The sequence below is a fragment of the Colias croceus genome, chromosome 7 (genome assembly GCF_905220415.1).
Source record: "Colias croceus chromosome 7, ilColCroc2.1".
Lineage (NCBI taxonomy): Eukaryota > Metazoa > Arthropoda > Insecta > Lepidoptera > Pieridae > Colias > Colias croceus.
The window spans coordinates 7,877,323-7,892,800 of NC_059543.1; the positions used below are offsets into that span (position 1 = coordinate 7,877,323).

Consider the following 15,478-nt stretch of genomic DNA (forward strand, 5'->3'; position numbering starts at 1 on the left):
GCGCGGTTAGCCGCTTTCCCATTTTAATATGCAACCGCTTTTATGATTAGTGCGTACAATCATAAGCGGTTGCATATTAAAATGGGAAAGCGGCTAACCGCGCGGTTAGCCGCCCCCGCGGTACCGCTAGTGCGTAAGGGCACTTACAAGTACACCTGACGCCTGACATAATGACATTGTCCTTTGTCAAGTGTCAGTTAAGTAGGTATGTGACGTATGTGATGACACCACAGATGACACTTGTCAACAAAAGCGAAAATTGCTGGTAACGTTTGTTGTTATTTTCATTTTTCACTAGTCGGCGCGTTATTAGATTGAATTATTCATAGAAATTTGATCATTCATAGCCAGGAAGTGATTTAACGAATGTGGTTGATACTTCACAAATATTTAAGCAATGTCTAACATCGAGCAATACAGAGTTTTTACAAAAAATCTACAGCACGAAGAGCAGAGATCACAAGCTTTAAATGATATTATAAACCTGTTAAATTTTACTTCTCCTGCTGAAGCAGCATCTGTAATACAAAATGTTGGCATATCTAAAATATTACAGTGCATCAATGCAAATAATAAGTACGACAAGTTATGGAAATGTACACTATGAACTTAGGTATTTCTTAAAGTCAGATGACTTTATATAATGTTAAAATTTTGCAGAACACACGTCGAGCTTTCTTGTGAGGTATTAAAGAAATGCTTTGAAATAATTGAACCATGTGATGTGGCTCGGCAATATATTACTTATCTGATGTATTTATTGAGGCATGAAAAGGTTCCTGTTAGACAAGTTGCAATTGAAGTGGTATGTTAATATAAAAAAAAAATGTACTAAATGGCTTTGGAAAATTACTAATGTATATTTTGAAAGAGCGAACTTTTTTCATGGTATTTACATTTACAGGTCTACAAAATACTAATGACAAATTCGTCAGCTTTATCTGTACCTGAACACATTGATATTTTTGTGGCTGTTGCACAATTGGTTTGTGATAAAGATGTCGCCATTGCAAATAAAGCCATTCTCATCACATCTAATCTCCCCGAGAATGCATATCCTAAAGTATTGGAAGAAATGCAGATAGCGTTTAATTGCAACACAAGCAGTAAATGTAATGCTTTCGAGGTAATTTAAAGTCTAAATTTAAAATATTAAGATTTAAATAATTACCAACACCTATGATAGCATTAAGTTAAGCTTTTTAACCCTTAAATGACATGTAGGCATATTGCATAATGTCTAAAACAAAATAGATAAAATTGGTTTTAAAATCGCTAATGAAAAACATAAAAAAATTATATGTTTTTGGTTATGTTAATTGTAATTATGAGTTAACTTTCAGATAGTTGTGAACATTTCTTCAAAGTCACCTGAACTATTCAAGCTATGTACAGATCAAGGGTACATTAACTTTATGGTCTCTGAACTAGAGTCTGATGATATACTTTATCAAATGAATATCTTAGAATTGCTTGCACAACTTGCTAGAAAACCCTATGGTATGAATTATTTGGTAGAAAATGGATCATTTAAGCAAATGGTTCAACATTTACAAGAACTTCGAAACAATCCCTTGGGAGGTCTTCTAATGACAGGTAAATCTTACAATATATAATTATAAGGATACATTTTGGTAAAATTCCTTCTATCCCTACATTCAAACACTTCACAGCCAGCATGGTCCTCTTGCTGTAAAGTGTTTGATAAGTCAGATTAATAATATATGTAGTTAAAAAATGAAACACAAGATAATATAAGTTCCTACAGTCTAATAATGCAAAATTATTCTTTTAGGTTATATCAAATTTTTCGGCACAGTTACTTATCAATATTCTAAAGAAATTATTAATGAGTACCCTTTGATAGTGGAAACATTACTTGAAGGTTTTGATTCCAATGATCAAACAATACTTCCTGTTGTTTTGGATACTTTCGGCATTATCGGGAGTACACTAGAGGGAAAACTTTGTTTGGCTGCATTTGGTAAATATATAGTATACTTATTTTTAAATGATTTATAGTTCAATCTATTGTTTGTCTTATAACTTAATGTACTACCTTCTATATACAATTCAACATACTACATTTATTACAATGTTGATATATGTCATCCTTTGAATTATTCTTTTAGATAATGCAATCAGTAATACATTATAATTTCTTAAAAATTTCTCACCAAGAAGCATATTATACCTATGGCCCTAGCACACGGCGCATTTAAAACGCGCAGTCAATGTGCAAATGTCGTCTGTATGCGATTTGACGCAATTTTGTAACCCAAAGCAAATGGGGTGATTGTAATACAAGCGTCTACATATACACAGACGCGTTGTAGTAGGTAGCTCATTGCTTCCTCATAAAATTAAAATCTACCTACAAAATATTAAGCTAACGAAATTAATCTGAATATTTTATCAGTATTCAACTTCAAACGATCGTTAGTTTGCATCTATTCATACGCAAATTCGTCATCTACGGCAAAGACGACGCGTTCCTGCTACAAGGGTCGTCTGCGCGTTTTAAATACGTCGTGTCCTAGAGGCCTAGTCTTCAGTTGAGAATTTGTTTTTATGGATTAATGCTCACACCATTATATTATTATATTAATTCATGATTTTTCTTCCTTACCAGGAAGTAAATTCACTCAGGCTGTCGAGAAGGTCGGAGAAATGATTAAAAACAGTCCAACGGAGATTAAAGTGCGCGCTCTTATATGTTTTTCGCATTTGATAAGTGTTGAACAGGATCCGGAATCAAAAACTAAACCCATAGACCATAGAGTAACGTTAATGACTCGGGAATGGTTTAGAAGCTTAAGTAAACAGCCTGCTTCAATAGAAACTCTGTTTGGTGTGTGTCAAAATCCATTTCCCGATATTCGGTCCTCTGCGTTTAATTTGTTAGACGCGGTATGTCAGCATAAGTGGGGCGAAGATTTGGTCGCAAACTGTGCAGGTATGTATCAAAATATGATTGTGATAATATTAGGTGTTTTAGGATTATTGTGAATGACGGGTAATTCAAATTATTGTGTAAAAGAAAACGTTGTTATAAGTATGAATTTTATAGAACACTAAAATATATTTTTATAAATTAAATACACAATGACGATTCATTAAAAAATGGAGGGTAGTTAGTAAGTAGAAAAGTATCAAATGGAAGAAAAATTAAATAGTCATGAAGATATACCAAAGCAAGTAATAGTTCAAAAGCCGACCAAAATAACCTCGTTCTAAAACATTTATTTATAGCATTTACCGTCGGAGTTTAGTGTTAATTTAGTTTATTTATCATTATACTTTTTAAAATATTTCAAACATTTAAAAAGCCTTGACAATGATGAGGCAACATATTTGATTTGATTTGATTTGATGTTTTTCATTACTTGTTACGAGTTCCAATATATCCGAACGCACGTTCACTAAAATTTACCCACTGTGGTGTCACATTTAAAGTTTTTCTACGAACACTTTAATTTTCATCCTAGTCACAGAATAATAACTAGTAGCTAGCTACAGAAGCTTTTCTTCGCATTGGTTTTCAGAGAAATAAATGTACTCAATCTGATAAACAATATGATTCAATTTAGCTTCGCGTTCCAGTCGAGCACTTGTTCATTTACCTACCTACCAAATTTTTTTTGAGGGAATCTAGACCTTCATTCACGGGAGAACGGTTTATAATAAGTTATATGTGGTTATAATTTACACGTATTGAAAGAGCCGCGGTCTAGGATTGCTTATGTGTGTGTAAAAACTAAAAATATCCGAAATTGTTTTTGTTTCGGACGAGACATAAAAATTGTATCATTGTTACCTCACTAGTAAATGAATTTATTACTAAATTGATCTGTTTTGAAATATGTAATCCTACTGATATTATAAAGGTGAAAATTTGTGAGATATACACATATGGATGGATGGACGTTTGTTACTCTTTCACGCAAATGCTACTGAACTGATTACGATGAAATCGAATTTGTATGTACATAGCTGATTATTCAGAATAACACATAGATAGGCATTAAATCACGCGACCTCACTTAGATGGTACCTAGGCAGGAAATTCTAATATGGATGTTTCTTAACCAATTTTGATCAAATAGGAACATAATGTTATCCAATCAAAGTAGATTTTACCTGTCAGCGTCTTTAGGCAACCAAAAAAAAGTTAAATTTCAATCACGATCCGTATTTAAACAATTAAATACTGCACAGTATCTTTTTGCTTTTTTTTATTTTGTGTCCCATCTTGCAAATATCGAGAAGGTTTAACGTGGTCGAACAAATAGCGCGCGCGCGCGTGCCTTTTTTCGCTTGCGGCAGCCTTGGCCAGATTAGTCCTTGCGCAATGGCCCTCGCCTGTAGGTATGTTTTTAACACGCGGAGATACAGGCTTGTCCTAGTCTATTCTTTACTTCCCACTCTGGGTCTACCCTCCATACTCTGAAAGAAAAATCGAAAAATTAGATAAATTTGCAATTTTCTAAAGCGCTAAATTATTATTATTTGGTCGGTATTATAATAATATGCGTATCTTGCAGGTTTCATCGAATTTCTGCTTGATCGTACTCTCGACTATAAGAAGCAATTGATGGAATTAAAATATGACATCATCAAGCGATTATCCAACTCGACAGCATTTGACGCCAACACTCTTATGAGATTGCAGACGTATGTTGACCAAGGTCCGTTTTATGCGGAGACTACGATGCAAGTGGCAATGGAAGAAGGTGATTAGTTTTAAAAGCAATATTTTTTTCATATTCATAATTATTATTTCTGTTGAAAGAATGTTTATGTTTCAAATACATTACTTTTATACATGTTTAGTGTTTTTTTTCAATTACCCTACAAACGTAAATTATTGTAATGTATATGGAAGTGAAAATGACTTAATTCATATGTCAAACTTGTCTATCGACTATAACGAATTCATATACGAAGCTGCAGTTTCGGTTAACCATAACGTATGACCCCTTATTCTTTTCTTATAAACCTACTGACATTGATAAGAGATATATGTATCAGCAGATGGATATAAACACGTCTGTAGGTCGATCAGACTATGCTCATTCGTCACAGATGTAACTCGTACATTTAAAAAATGGTTGTTAAGTAGAAAAAAAAAAAGTTGTTCTCTACTCAAATGGTTGGCTATTTAGTTTTTACGAGTGTTGTGCAAAGTGGGTACCTATAAAGCAACAGAAGCACACGTGCATTCTCAGCGAAATAACTAATGCATTGTCAGACGTGTGGAGGAGTCTGTCGGACAGACTGTTGCGCTAAAATCGTTTGGTCTGTGCACATAAACCCACAACTATCCGATTCGAAGCAGCCGCATCTCAAAAAATACACTTTGCACTACGAAAGAGACAAACGATAGGGCATGAATTTCGTTAGAAAGGGATGAGTATAGATTAATTGGTGCTGCGCTTAATCTCCTCTTTCAGATTACATCTCGCTCGCTCAGCTACACGTGTCAGCAACGGTCATATAAAATAATAGCAAAACACAAATATTTTGCTATAATTTTGATACGGTTATGATACGGTTTTCTTGTCTCTTAGAATTGCCGTGTAATTATACTGTTTAGTGTATTAGTACTCCAATTCAAAAAACAGGAAAGAATTTATACCAGGATCAACAGTCGTGTGGTCTTATTTGGGTCGTATCGTAGCTTTATCGTAGTTTACCAGGGGCATGAGTAGTACGGGAGCTAGCAACGTTTAAAAAAAAGTCATTTTAGTATAGTTGGGTTTTTGATATACTGTTTCTCTTGCTATTTTGGTTAGAGTCCGGGCTGTCTGGCTGGCCGCAGTGGTTGCGTTTATATTGCGCATCTTATCTGCACAGGAAAATATCCTTAATTTAAAGTCATTTTTTAACGCGTAATTTTTAATCTTTTGCCTTTAGATAGATCCATCAGACATAATTTTTATATTGCAAGACGTTTTTTTTGTTGTAAAATAGGTGCCATACGCAATTTTTATTTCAAAATAACTAAAATGTCATCGAAATAAGTGAAATTACATCAACATGAGTCCGCTTAAAAGGTAAGTAATAACTTTATTATTTATATTATATTATCCTTTTTTAATACTTATATTGAATAATTAGTAAACTAATATTTTTAATAGATGGTTTCATATTTATTACACTTTTGGGTATAAATATGAATTTGATGATATTTGTATTTTCTAGTGTTTGATTTTACGCGAGTATTATACATTTTGAAATTAAAGACTTGGGAAAATAATACAACGAATAAATCGCGTTTAAAATCCGTTAAAAAGTCTTTAATTTCTTGATGATATTTGGTTTTTATCAAGTTTACATTAACGTCCTATTTGAGGTTCGTTGGGAAAAGGAGGCGATATGGTAGATTGTTGCAAAAAAACTGTAAATAGTAAAATGAATATTATTAGTATAAGTAACACAGTGATTACTTATCCTTCACAGGGACTCATGTTGATGGAATTTCACTTATTTCGATGATATTTTAATTATTTTGAAATAAAAATTGCGTCTGGCACCTATTTAACAACGAAAAAAACGTCTTGCAATAAAAAATGTATGTCTAATGGATCTATCTAAAGGCAAAAGATTAAAAATTACGCGTTAAAAAATGACTTTAAATTAAGGATATTTTCCTGTGCAGATAAGATGCGCACTATTAAACGCAACCACTGCGGCCAGCCAGACAGCCCGGACTGTAACCGAAATAGCAAGAGAAACAGCATATCAAAGAACCAACTATACTAAAATGCTCACTTGTCAACGTTGCTACCTCCTTGTACCTCCTATACTAGAGCGTTTCCAAAAAGTTCGCTCATTATGTTCCATTTATAAAACAATATGTAAAAACATCAAAGAATTGCAAGTTATTTGTTTGACATTTGCTCATATTTTCCTACATAATATATTTATCGTATATCTTAAATTTTCTAACTTGATTTTTATTGATATGGCCTCCGGTGACAACGCGGAATGTCGGTCAAGACCTCTTTCTCCAGAAATGCAAGAAATAGACACTTGTAATTTTCATACCCAAAGCAATGTTACGGAAGGTGTTATTCCAGAAGCAACAATAACATATGATTCAAGGGCAAACAATGAGTGCTTAAATGAAGTTCATAATGAAAATAATTTAAAAGAAAGGATTAAGCAATGTAGAAATATAATAGAATCATTAAAATTAGAACTTAATCAAGAAAAGAGCCGTTTGGAAAAAGATATTAAAGCTTCACATGATGGACAGGAAATTAAGACCAACTCTGACACAACAAGCTATCTAGATGTTCCTTGCTCTCCAGATTTTTATACTACTAGTGTGGAGGATAAATTAACTTGTGACGAAAATCTGATACAATATGAAAAGCAATTACAAAGATATCAAAATACATTAAATATGGCCCAAATTGAAAAGAAAAATGCAATTAGAAAGCACATGATAGCAAAAGCTTATAAACTCAAACTGCTTGAAGTTGAAAATCAATGTAATATAGAACTTTTACGCGTCAAACAAAGCTTACAATGTCTGGAACCATTACAAATGATTGCCAGTAAGTGGAAATCCAACGTCGATGATTTCTCTTACGATTTAAATAATTTTGAGCTTATACCCGCGATGTATCCAGAATTAAACGCACTTTCAGGAAGCGATGTTTCTTCGTCTGTAGATGATGCAGAAATAAAAAACAAATCACCCAACAGTCTAAATGAATCCGTCTTATCAGATTTGTAATGAGAACTATAGTTTTTTTGCAAAGTTTACATCAAAAATTTCCGAAAAAACGGTGTGAAAATCAGAATTCAATAAATCAGGCGAACGAGACCTCCACTGTAGACCACACACATCGAGGCACGCGCTTCGAATGCTCCTGACTTTTTATTCTCAGCGCGCGATCAGCCGTCGTGCTCACTCGGTATTCGTCGGCAGCCGATGGGAAGGTCCCATACAGGCAAACTATATCTACCTACATTCGTTCGTGCGGCCTGTCTCGTTCAGTTAAGAACTTGAATTTTATTTTAATAAGATTCCAATTTGTCAATTAGAGGGCAACGCATAAACGAAACTGGTTTGACTTCTTTACACCTTTTGACTAATACTAATTCTATATGGAATTGTTTGAGTCATGGTTGAAACCGCATATCTGCTATCCGAAATTTTTAATTTTTAATAGCCAATAAAAGGTTTCGCGGGTCCTAACAATCTATTATTTCTTATATGATAGTAGCATGGAAAATATTAAAATTACTGCATCGCTTCATTTCCTTAGTTTAAATATTTAATCAAAATTAAAGTAATTTGATTACCAAATAAGATATTTAGTTCAGATATACCATAAAAACTTACACAAGTGTTTCCATACTCCATATCGGTTGCGGTCGTTAAAAATATGCAAGGAATGTTAACCGAGCGCGACCAACTCGAGTTTGTGGAAGGTGGACTCTTCTTTTTATTGGATGCAAAATTGATTATAAAATCTTAAGTTGCTTCGATAAGGTCATTTTTGTGAAAAATTATAATTATTGAATCTCGATATTGCGAATAATTTATGATAAATTTGAATAATAAAAGTTCTTATATGAAAATATTAAGCTTTTTACTGTTTGGCGCACTCTTTTCTGTATTGCACGCCTCATAAGCGAAGCGTTGAGGTGGGTACTACTGTCACTTCGCGCAAAACATCTGATTTTTCAAACTTAAAATGTCTTTATGTATCATACATTGCACTTGTAAGATAATACATACACACACATATTAAGAAAAAACACTATTTTTAACGTTCATGATATTTTTGATGTCATTTTTGTTATTTAAACTAGTTAAAAAACAGTTTAAAAAAGTTCTGTCTTGGACGTCCGTGTGTCTGTATGTGCGGATCCTTTTTCTTGTTAACACGATAGCGACCGAAATACTTTACTAATCGAGTCTTTTTTTTTCTCTTACGCTTGAGTATGCTCAGGAATAGAACCCTTTCATTTTTCAGGGTCTGATTCGATGTGGTTTAATTGTTATTAAATAAACAAAAAAAATATCGACTTTTTTTTTTTTTTTTTTTTATATAGTGTACTCAAAATTCACCATTATAAACTCGATTCTTTATACTATAAGCCAAGGTTTAAAAAAATAAGTTGGTAGTCAGTCCCTTAAACCTGCACAGTTTCACATCTAGGTGGGGCCACAAGAAAAATAGCTCAATTATTACGGTACCGCTTTCTTTACTTTTCCAAATGTTTTATTTTATTTCATTTTTATATTTATAGTCACGTACTCTTTATAAATAATCAATTTTATTGTAAAGGATGAGATTATGAGGCGTGCACTTTTGGATTTTCCAAACTGTTTACCTATGCTTGAGTTCTAATATGATTACAAATTTCATTTTTGTACATATTCAATGATATTGTACCTGCATAAGTAGACTCTGTATAAAACGGAAACCTTTTCACTTTCATGTTTGCACTTGTTTTTTCTCCTGTATCGAAAATATCTACGAGACTATTGGTTTGAACGGGGCTAAGAGCTTTATGGTAAAGCAAACAGTTTAAAACACTACAGCCGGGACGTATTGGCTAAGCACTCTCTTCCATTAGCCTCCACCGACACCTCGCCGGTATTCAGTCAAAAATATTTTTTGTATCTAGCGTACGAAGGTGCCGACGCGACACTCATTCACCACTCGGTGCAGTTTACTTAGGCGTTTAAGCGGCTTGAAGGATCACCCCATCACGTCATATTTATATTTTATAGTATGAACAAGTTTCTTAGATTTTATGAGCGCTTAGGGATTTTAGTAGGCGCCAAGGGTAACTAATCTCATCAAGTAATAGATTTATTTCAATTGTTTTGTTGGAATTAATAAATTAGTTCTCAATGTTTTGATGCATTTTAGCTACCAGATATAGAGGTGCTTGCATCAATCATTTTTTGAGTTGGTACTTGTTAAGTAAGTAAGTTTGTCTCTTTTCGCAAATCAATTTCTTGGTTTGCTTCCATTTTTGATTTGCTTGTAATTTTCTGTTGGCTTCCTCTGGTTTTTTGTACGCAAAATATTTTGAATGAATAGCTGCAGCACGCAGTGTCTTATCTTGTAATCTAGTGAATAATTAGTTAAGGCGCCATAGTGCTAATTAGCCCAGGGTATTCAGTGTTAACAATCCTTTTGTCTCTCCTGTGATTTCCGTTCTTTTTTCTCTCATAATATTCATATTTTCGGCTTGGTCATGCATCAGAATTTCTTTGAAATATTTGTATCACAAAAGAAGCATTACATTATTATTCATTTTTCCCATTGATATATTAGGTAGTTCGGTAGTTCATAGTTGAGACAAGAGACATCTTTTCACTTTTATAAAAAATATATTTTATAGTTGGTAATAGGTATACATTAGTCACATTATGGACTATGAGCTCACGTTCCTTCCAACCACATGCAATGAAAGACAAATAGGTACATATTTTGTTGCATTGTATTTCCCTAATATTACGTATTAGCCTTTTGTTAGGGTTTATCTTATCAGTGGTTTCACACTAAGTATTGTGCGATGGACATAAGCAGGTTGCGTTCACACGCTTTTTGTTGAAAAGTACAGTACTCCCTGAATTCGGGTCGATTGAGGTATTTTTACGCACACTTTACTTCCGAGTATTATCGATAAGGAAGTTGAACTTGTTAGGTTTTGTTTGTTTTCATTATAGAGAATAAAGTTCGTGACTCATGAGTATGATGTTCCAGACCGAATCTATTTTTCGGTAGGATAGATTTTTTTTTATTGAGCAAGCATATATTTTATTAAAAATGTGGCCAACTTCTAAGTCTAATACGAATAAAACTAGTATAAAACTATACTTTTACGCAGTCAACAAACCATTATTTAACTTAACCATGAAGAAGAAGAATCTTCATGTTTTAATTAAAATCACGCACAACAATTAAAATCCATATAATATAAAAACAATTATTTCGCAAAACAACATTTTAATATGAGTACATCTACTTAGAAATATTTGTCTAACATTAGTATACTAGATATAGGTAAGATAAGTTGTTATTACATAACAGTACTTCAGTAATACAATACGTTGGAGGAAATTGAAAATCAAACATTTACAAGAATGACATATGAGATTACTACAAGACCGGCCATGCATTTTATTCTTTGTGTAACGTCTTCGCATTGCGTACAAATTGTCCTAAACAGGCTCTCCATTATGTAAATGTGCATATAAATTGTCTTCTAAAGCATTTTCTTGAAAGGAAGATTTTTTCATGGGTTCGTTCGGCGTTATGAAAATTAAGCAATGGGAATTTTGACCCTAGTAACTAATGTTTCCGGACTGACCTTATATAAGAATTCATACCTACTTTTCTGAAATGAAACTCAGTTGTCACTAAGATACCTTATTTTAAAATAAATAAATCATATTAATTTGTAGGAGATATCATGATTAACGAAAATTGTAAGTAGATACTTAGGTACTCCTTATTTCATCTTATGGAAAAGCAATTTCAAAAGATTCATTACTTACTGAGGAAGTTTCCTAATAAAATAACCCATTACATAGAATAGGTAAAACCGACTTTAAAAATATTGAAACTTTCAATTTACCGTTTACAGAACCATTTCTAACCACAACATTATTATATACCCGTATTATATGAATGAGGTTTCGTTTATGTGTCTATCTAGGACCTAGATAGACACAGATTCTAGCTCTATCTAGGTAAGAACCCGTAAAGAAAGATTTTGTGAATATGCATTTCGACTGACCTGCCTTCCAAGCCAGAGGTCGTGGGTTCAATTCCCACCCGGGCCAAATATTTATGTTATGAACATAGATGTTTGCTCTGTGTCTGGGTGTTAATTATCTATATAGGTATTTATTTAAAATGTATGTTTATCAGCCTTCTGGTTTCTTTAACACAAGCGAAAGCTTAGTATGGGATCAGATCGTGCCGTATGTGAAAATTGTACTGAAATATTTATATTTATTTATTTATATTTACATACATTTATTTATATACTTACTGGCTGCCCCGGTTCTGCCCAATTGCCCCTTTTTCGTGTTTTGTATATATGGTACGGGAGCTAGCAACGTTTAAAAAAAAGTCATTTTAGTATAGTTGGGTTTTTGATATACTGTTTCTCTTGCTATTTCGGTTAGAGTCCGGGCTGTCTGGCTGGCCGCAGTGGTTGCGTTTAATAGTGCGCATCTTATCTGCACAGGAAAATATCCTTAATTTAAAGTCATTTTTTAACGCGTAATTTTTAATCTTTTGCCTTTAGATAGATCCATCAGACATAATTTTTTTATTGCAAGGCGTTTTTTTCGTTGTAAAATAGGTGCCATACGCAATTTTTATTTCAAAATAACTAAAATGTCATCGAAATAAGTGAAATTACATCAACATGAGTCCGCTTAAAAGGTAAGTAATAACTTTATTATTTATATTGTATTATCCTTTTTTAATACTTATATTGAATACCTAATTAGTAAACTAATATTTTTAATAGATGGTTTCATATTTATTACACTTTTTGGTATAAATATGAATTTGATGATATTTGTATTTTCTAGTGTTTGATTTTACGCAAATATTATACATTTTGAAATTAAAGACTTGGGAAAATAATACAATGAATAAATCGCGTTTAAAATCCGTTAAAAAGTCTTTAATTTCTTGATGATATTTGGTTTTTATCAAGTTTACATTAACGTCCTATTTGAGGTTCGTTGGGAAAAGGAGGCGATATGGTAGATTGTTGCAAAAAAACTGTAAATAGTAAAATGAATATTATATATAGTATAAGTAACACAGTGATTACTTATCCTTCACTGGGACTCATGTTGATGGAATTTCACTTACTTCGATGATATTTTAATTATTTTGAAATAAAAATTGCGTCTGGCACCTATTTAACAACGAAAAAAACGTCTTGCAATAAAAAATGTATGTCTAATGGATCTATCTAAAGGCAAAAGATTAAAAATTACGCGTTAAAAAATGACTTTAAATTAAGGATATTTTCCTGTGCAGATAAGATGCGCACTATTAAACGCAACCACTGCGGCCAGCCAGACAGCCCGGACTCTAACCGAAATAGCAAGAGGAACAGCATATCAAAGAACCAACTATACTAAAATGCTCACTTGTCAACGTTGCTACCTCCTATACGAATAGATTAGGTTGTGTATAATAGCAAACATGAATAAAGCACACATAATATTTCGAAGAGGGCAATAAGGCCATATATTTCATGCATATATATTTAAGGCATAATATTTCGAAGAGGGCAATAATAGCCATGTAAGTAGGTAATGTTGCCTAATGACCGCAAGGATTTATACATAACACAGCAAAATTTAATTTTAATGTAATATTTAAGACATATGTATGACATAATACGTAGTCAGTGGATATCATTTGATCAGGTCCACATCCTAAGGCAAGGGATTTCGTTCTGCTCAATTGATTTTCTCGATCTCTCTCCAGTCAAAGTTATAGAAAAAAGTGCGCACTTATGACTGCGTTTGTGCGCAAAAGTTCTCGTTTTTCTTGAAAATATTTTGCAATTGGTAGATAGTTCACTAAAGTTTAAACAAAAATATTGGTTAAATTAACACAAAAACCACGCTGACGTTAAAATTTTCTATTTTCCGGTGAGCAGTTTCTTCAATTTGAAATCCCAATTCAGTACCTAAATATATGGAAAAACCGATTTTAAACAAAATATGTAGCTATAATGTTAGTCGTGTTAACCGTTTGTACAAATCTCTCTAACCACAATTTCATTATATATGTCTAACAGTCTAAGGTTTTAGTTAGAATATATCTATACAACCCAAATCACTCGGCGTCAATTACGTATCTTGCTGTGTTCGCATTTTGTTCTTCAAAGTATTTTGTTTCTCAGCACAAATTTCAGCAAAAACGGCTTCGTTATTTAGTTCTATGCAAACTGAACTGAAATACCTAACGTGTACTCGGGATAGATTAACCGAGTCTACAATATTTATTGGTAGGTACGTTTAAAAATTAATTTGACACTACATTTTCAAATTATTTTTTCAAGCTGATTCGTTTCTTCTATTTTTTTATAAGCATCATTACGAGTGACTACTTTTAAAAAATTGGTGAAAATAAGGCGTTCACTTTTACTCTTACAAAAAGGTATTTCTTTGATAACGGTACGGGCTTTACAAAGCCGCCATTCATAATAGACTATGGTCTGTGGCGAGGTGCGATGCGTGGTGGTGGCTAGTCGAGCAGCCGCTGCAAGGGATGCAAGCTCGTGCGGTGGTCGGTGGTGCACGGACGTTCGGATATTCCGGCACCCAATCCTCAGTGTCGCACAAATCGCGGCGCGCGGTGGTCGTGCGTCGAGCGCGTGTGAAGTGATGTCTGCGAGATGAGGCTGTCGCTGGTGCTACTGTGGTTGGGCGCAGCGGTGGCTTGCGGCCCGGGCCGCGGCTTCACTCGCCGCCACGGACCGCGCCGCATCACCCCTTTAGTATTTAATCAGCATGACCCGAACATTAGTGAAAATTCAAAATCTGCCAGTGGCCCTCCCGAGGGCCGCATCACTAGGGACGATGAAAAGTTCAAAGACTTAGTGCCTAATTATAATCCTGATATTGAATTCAGGGATGAGGAAGGCACGGGTGCCGATCGCTTAATGACCCAGGTGAGTTATAATAGTTTATTTATTATTGTGTAAATTTTTCAGTTTCAGATGTTAGATCAAAAGTTTACTACTAACTACTGTACCTATCAATCAAAATGATTAAACTTATTAATTACTAAATAATTGATGCAAAGAAAACTATTGCACGAATTCTTTAAAAGTTAAGTGTCGGTCCACTATAGTCGTTCAGTTATAAAATAAGACAATAGGATTCATAAAGAATCCAGTGTTTTGAAAACAGCTTCTCAGTGCGCGGGTAGGGTACAATTGCCGGTGTAAATATGAACGTTGGTGGAACAATGGGGACAAATTGCGGGCGTTACGGTAGCTTCGTAGCGAGTGTTACGATTGTAGCACTGCAATTACGCAGGATTTGACAACAAATATTTTGTTCCTGTGACTAATTGATGAATGATGAATTCTTTTCAACATTGATGCCAGTTTTGGTGAATATATTGCCGTCATAAACTTGGTGTTGAAGGTATTGAAAGTCATGCGTTGTCATTCACGATGTTTTGTAAACGCGTAAATAAACTTACGGGAACCTTATTGTTGTTTCCTCATTGTAACACATATTTTGAGTCGTTTCATCGATAAAAAATTTAATGCATATTAAAGCGTTTATTTTAGATATTTATCTCCATTCCTTTTGAGTTTAGGTATACGTATATATTCAACTTCAGAAACATTTGTATTAAATAGAAAGCGTAAATTTTTGAACATCAAAAAAGTTTTTCATGCATTTTTCCTTCACACATTTAAAAGTAATTTATTTATTATT

The 15,478-nt window shown here is 33.5% G+C and overlaps 3 protein-coding genes across 4 annotated transcripts in view; all 3 read left to right on the plus strand.

Annotated features, from left to right (window-relative positions):
• Positions 1–214: 214 nt before the first annotated feature.
• LOC123693311 (26S proteasome non-ATPase regulatory subunit 5) lies at positions 215–4,826 on the plus strand. 2 transcript variants are annotated; one of them, XM_045638351.1, is made up of 7 exons: positions 215–265; positions 661–805; positions 905–1,126; positions 1,344–1,596; positions 1,796–1,984; positions 2,633–2,956; positions 4,545–4,826. In XM_045638351.1, the coding sequence occupies exons 2-7, from the start codon at positions 752–754 to the stop codon at positions 4,739–4,741; spliced, it is 1,239 nt and encodes a 412-aa protein (XP_045494307.1). In that variant the 5' UTR covers positions 215–265; positions 661–751; the 3' UTR covers positions 4,742–4,826. The 2 variants fall into 2 exon arrangements, with proteins under 2 accessions (XP_045494307.1, XP_045494306.1); XM_045638350.1 differs by having other exon boundaries at positions 229–576.
• Positions 4,827–6,889: 2,063 nt separating this feature from the next.
• LOC123693190 lies at positions 6,890–8,543 on the plus strand. The gene has a single exon (XM_045638190.1). The coding sequence runs from the start codon at positions 6,968–6,970 to the stop codon at positions 7,745–7,747; it is 780 nt and encodes a 259-aa protein (XP_045494146.1). The 5' UTR covers positions 6,890–6,967; the 3' UTR covers positions 7,748–8,543.
• Positions 8,544–14,332: 5,789 nt separating this feature from the next.
• The window catches only part of LOC123693340 (tiggy-winkle hedgehog protein), a 32,183-nt gene continuing 31,037 nt past the window's right edge, over positions 14,333–15,478 (plus strand). Inside the window, exon 1 of the mRNA XM_045638396.1 lies at positions 14,333–14,697. Within this exon, the coding sequence (XP_045494352.1) occupies positions 14,422–14,697 (276 nt within the window). The 5' untranslated portion in view covers positions 14,333–14,421. The remainder of the gene's footprint in view (positions 14,698–15,478) is intronic.

Bases quoted from the DNA above. Each gene is read 5' to 3' on its own strand.
- LOC123693311 (XM_045638350.1), top strand. From the start codon at position 398: ATGTCTAACATCGAGCAATACAGAGTTTTTACAAAAAATCTACAGCAC. The intron at 806-904 runs GTATGTTAATAT...TTACATTTACAG, and splicing joins GACAAGTTGCAATTGAAGTG to GTCTACAAAATACTAATGAC. The intron at 1,985-2,632 runs GTAAATATATAG...CTTCCTTACCAG, and splicing joins ACTTTGTTTGGCTGCATTTG to GAAGTAAATTCACTCAGGCT.
- LOC123693190 (XM_045638190.1), top strand. From the start codon at position 6,968: ATGGCCTCCGGTGACAACGCGGAATGTCGGTCAAGACCTCTTTCTCCA.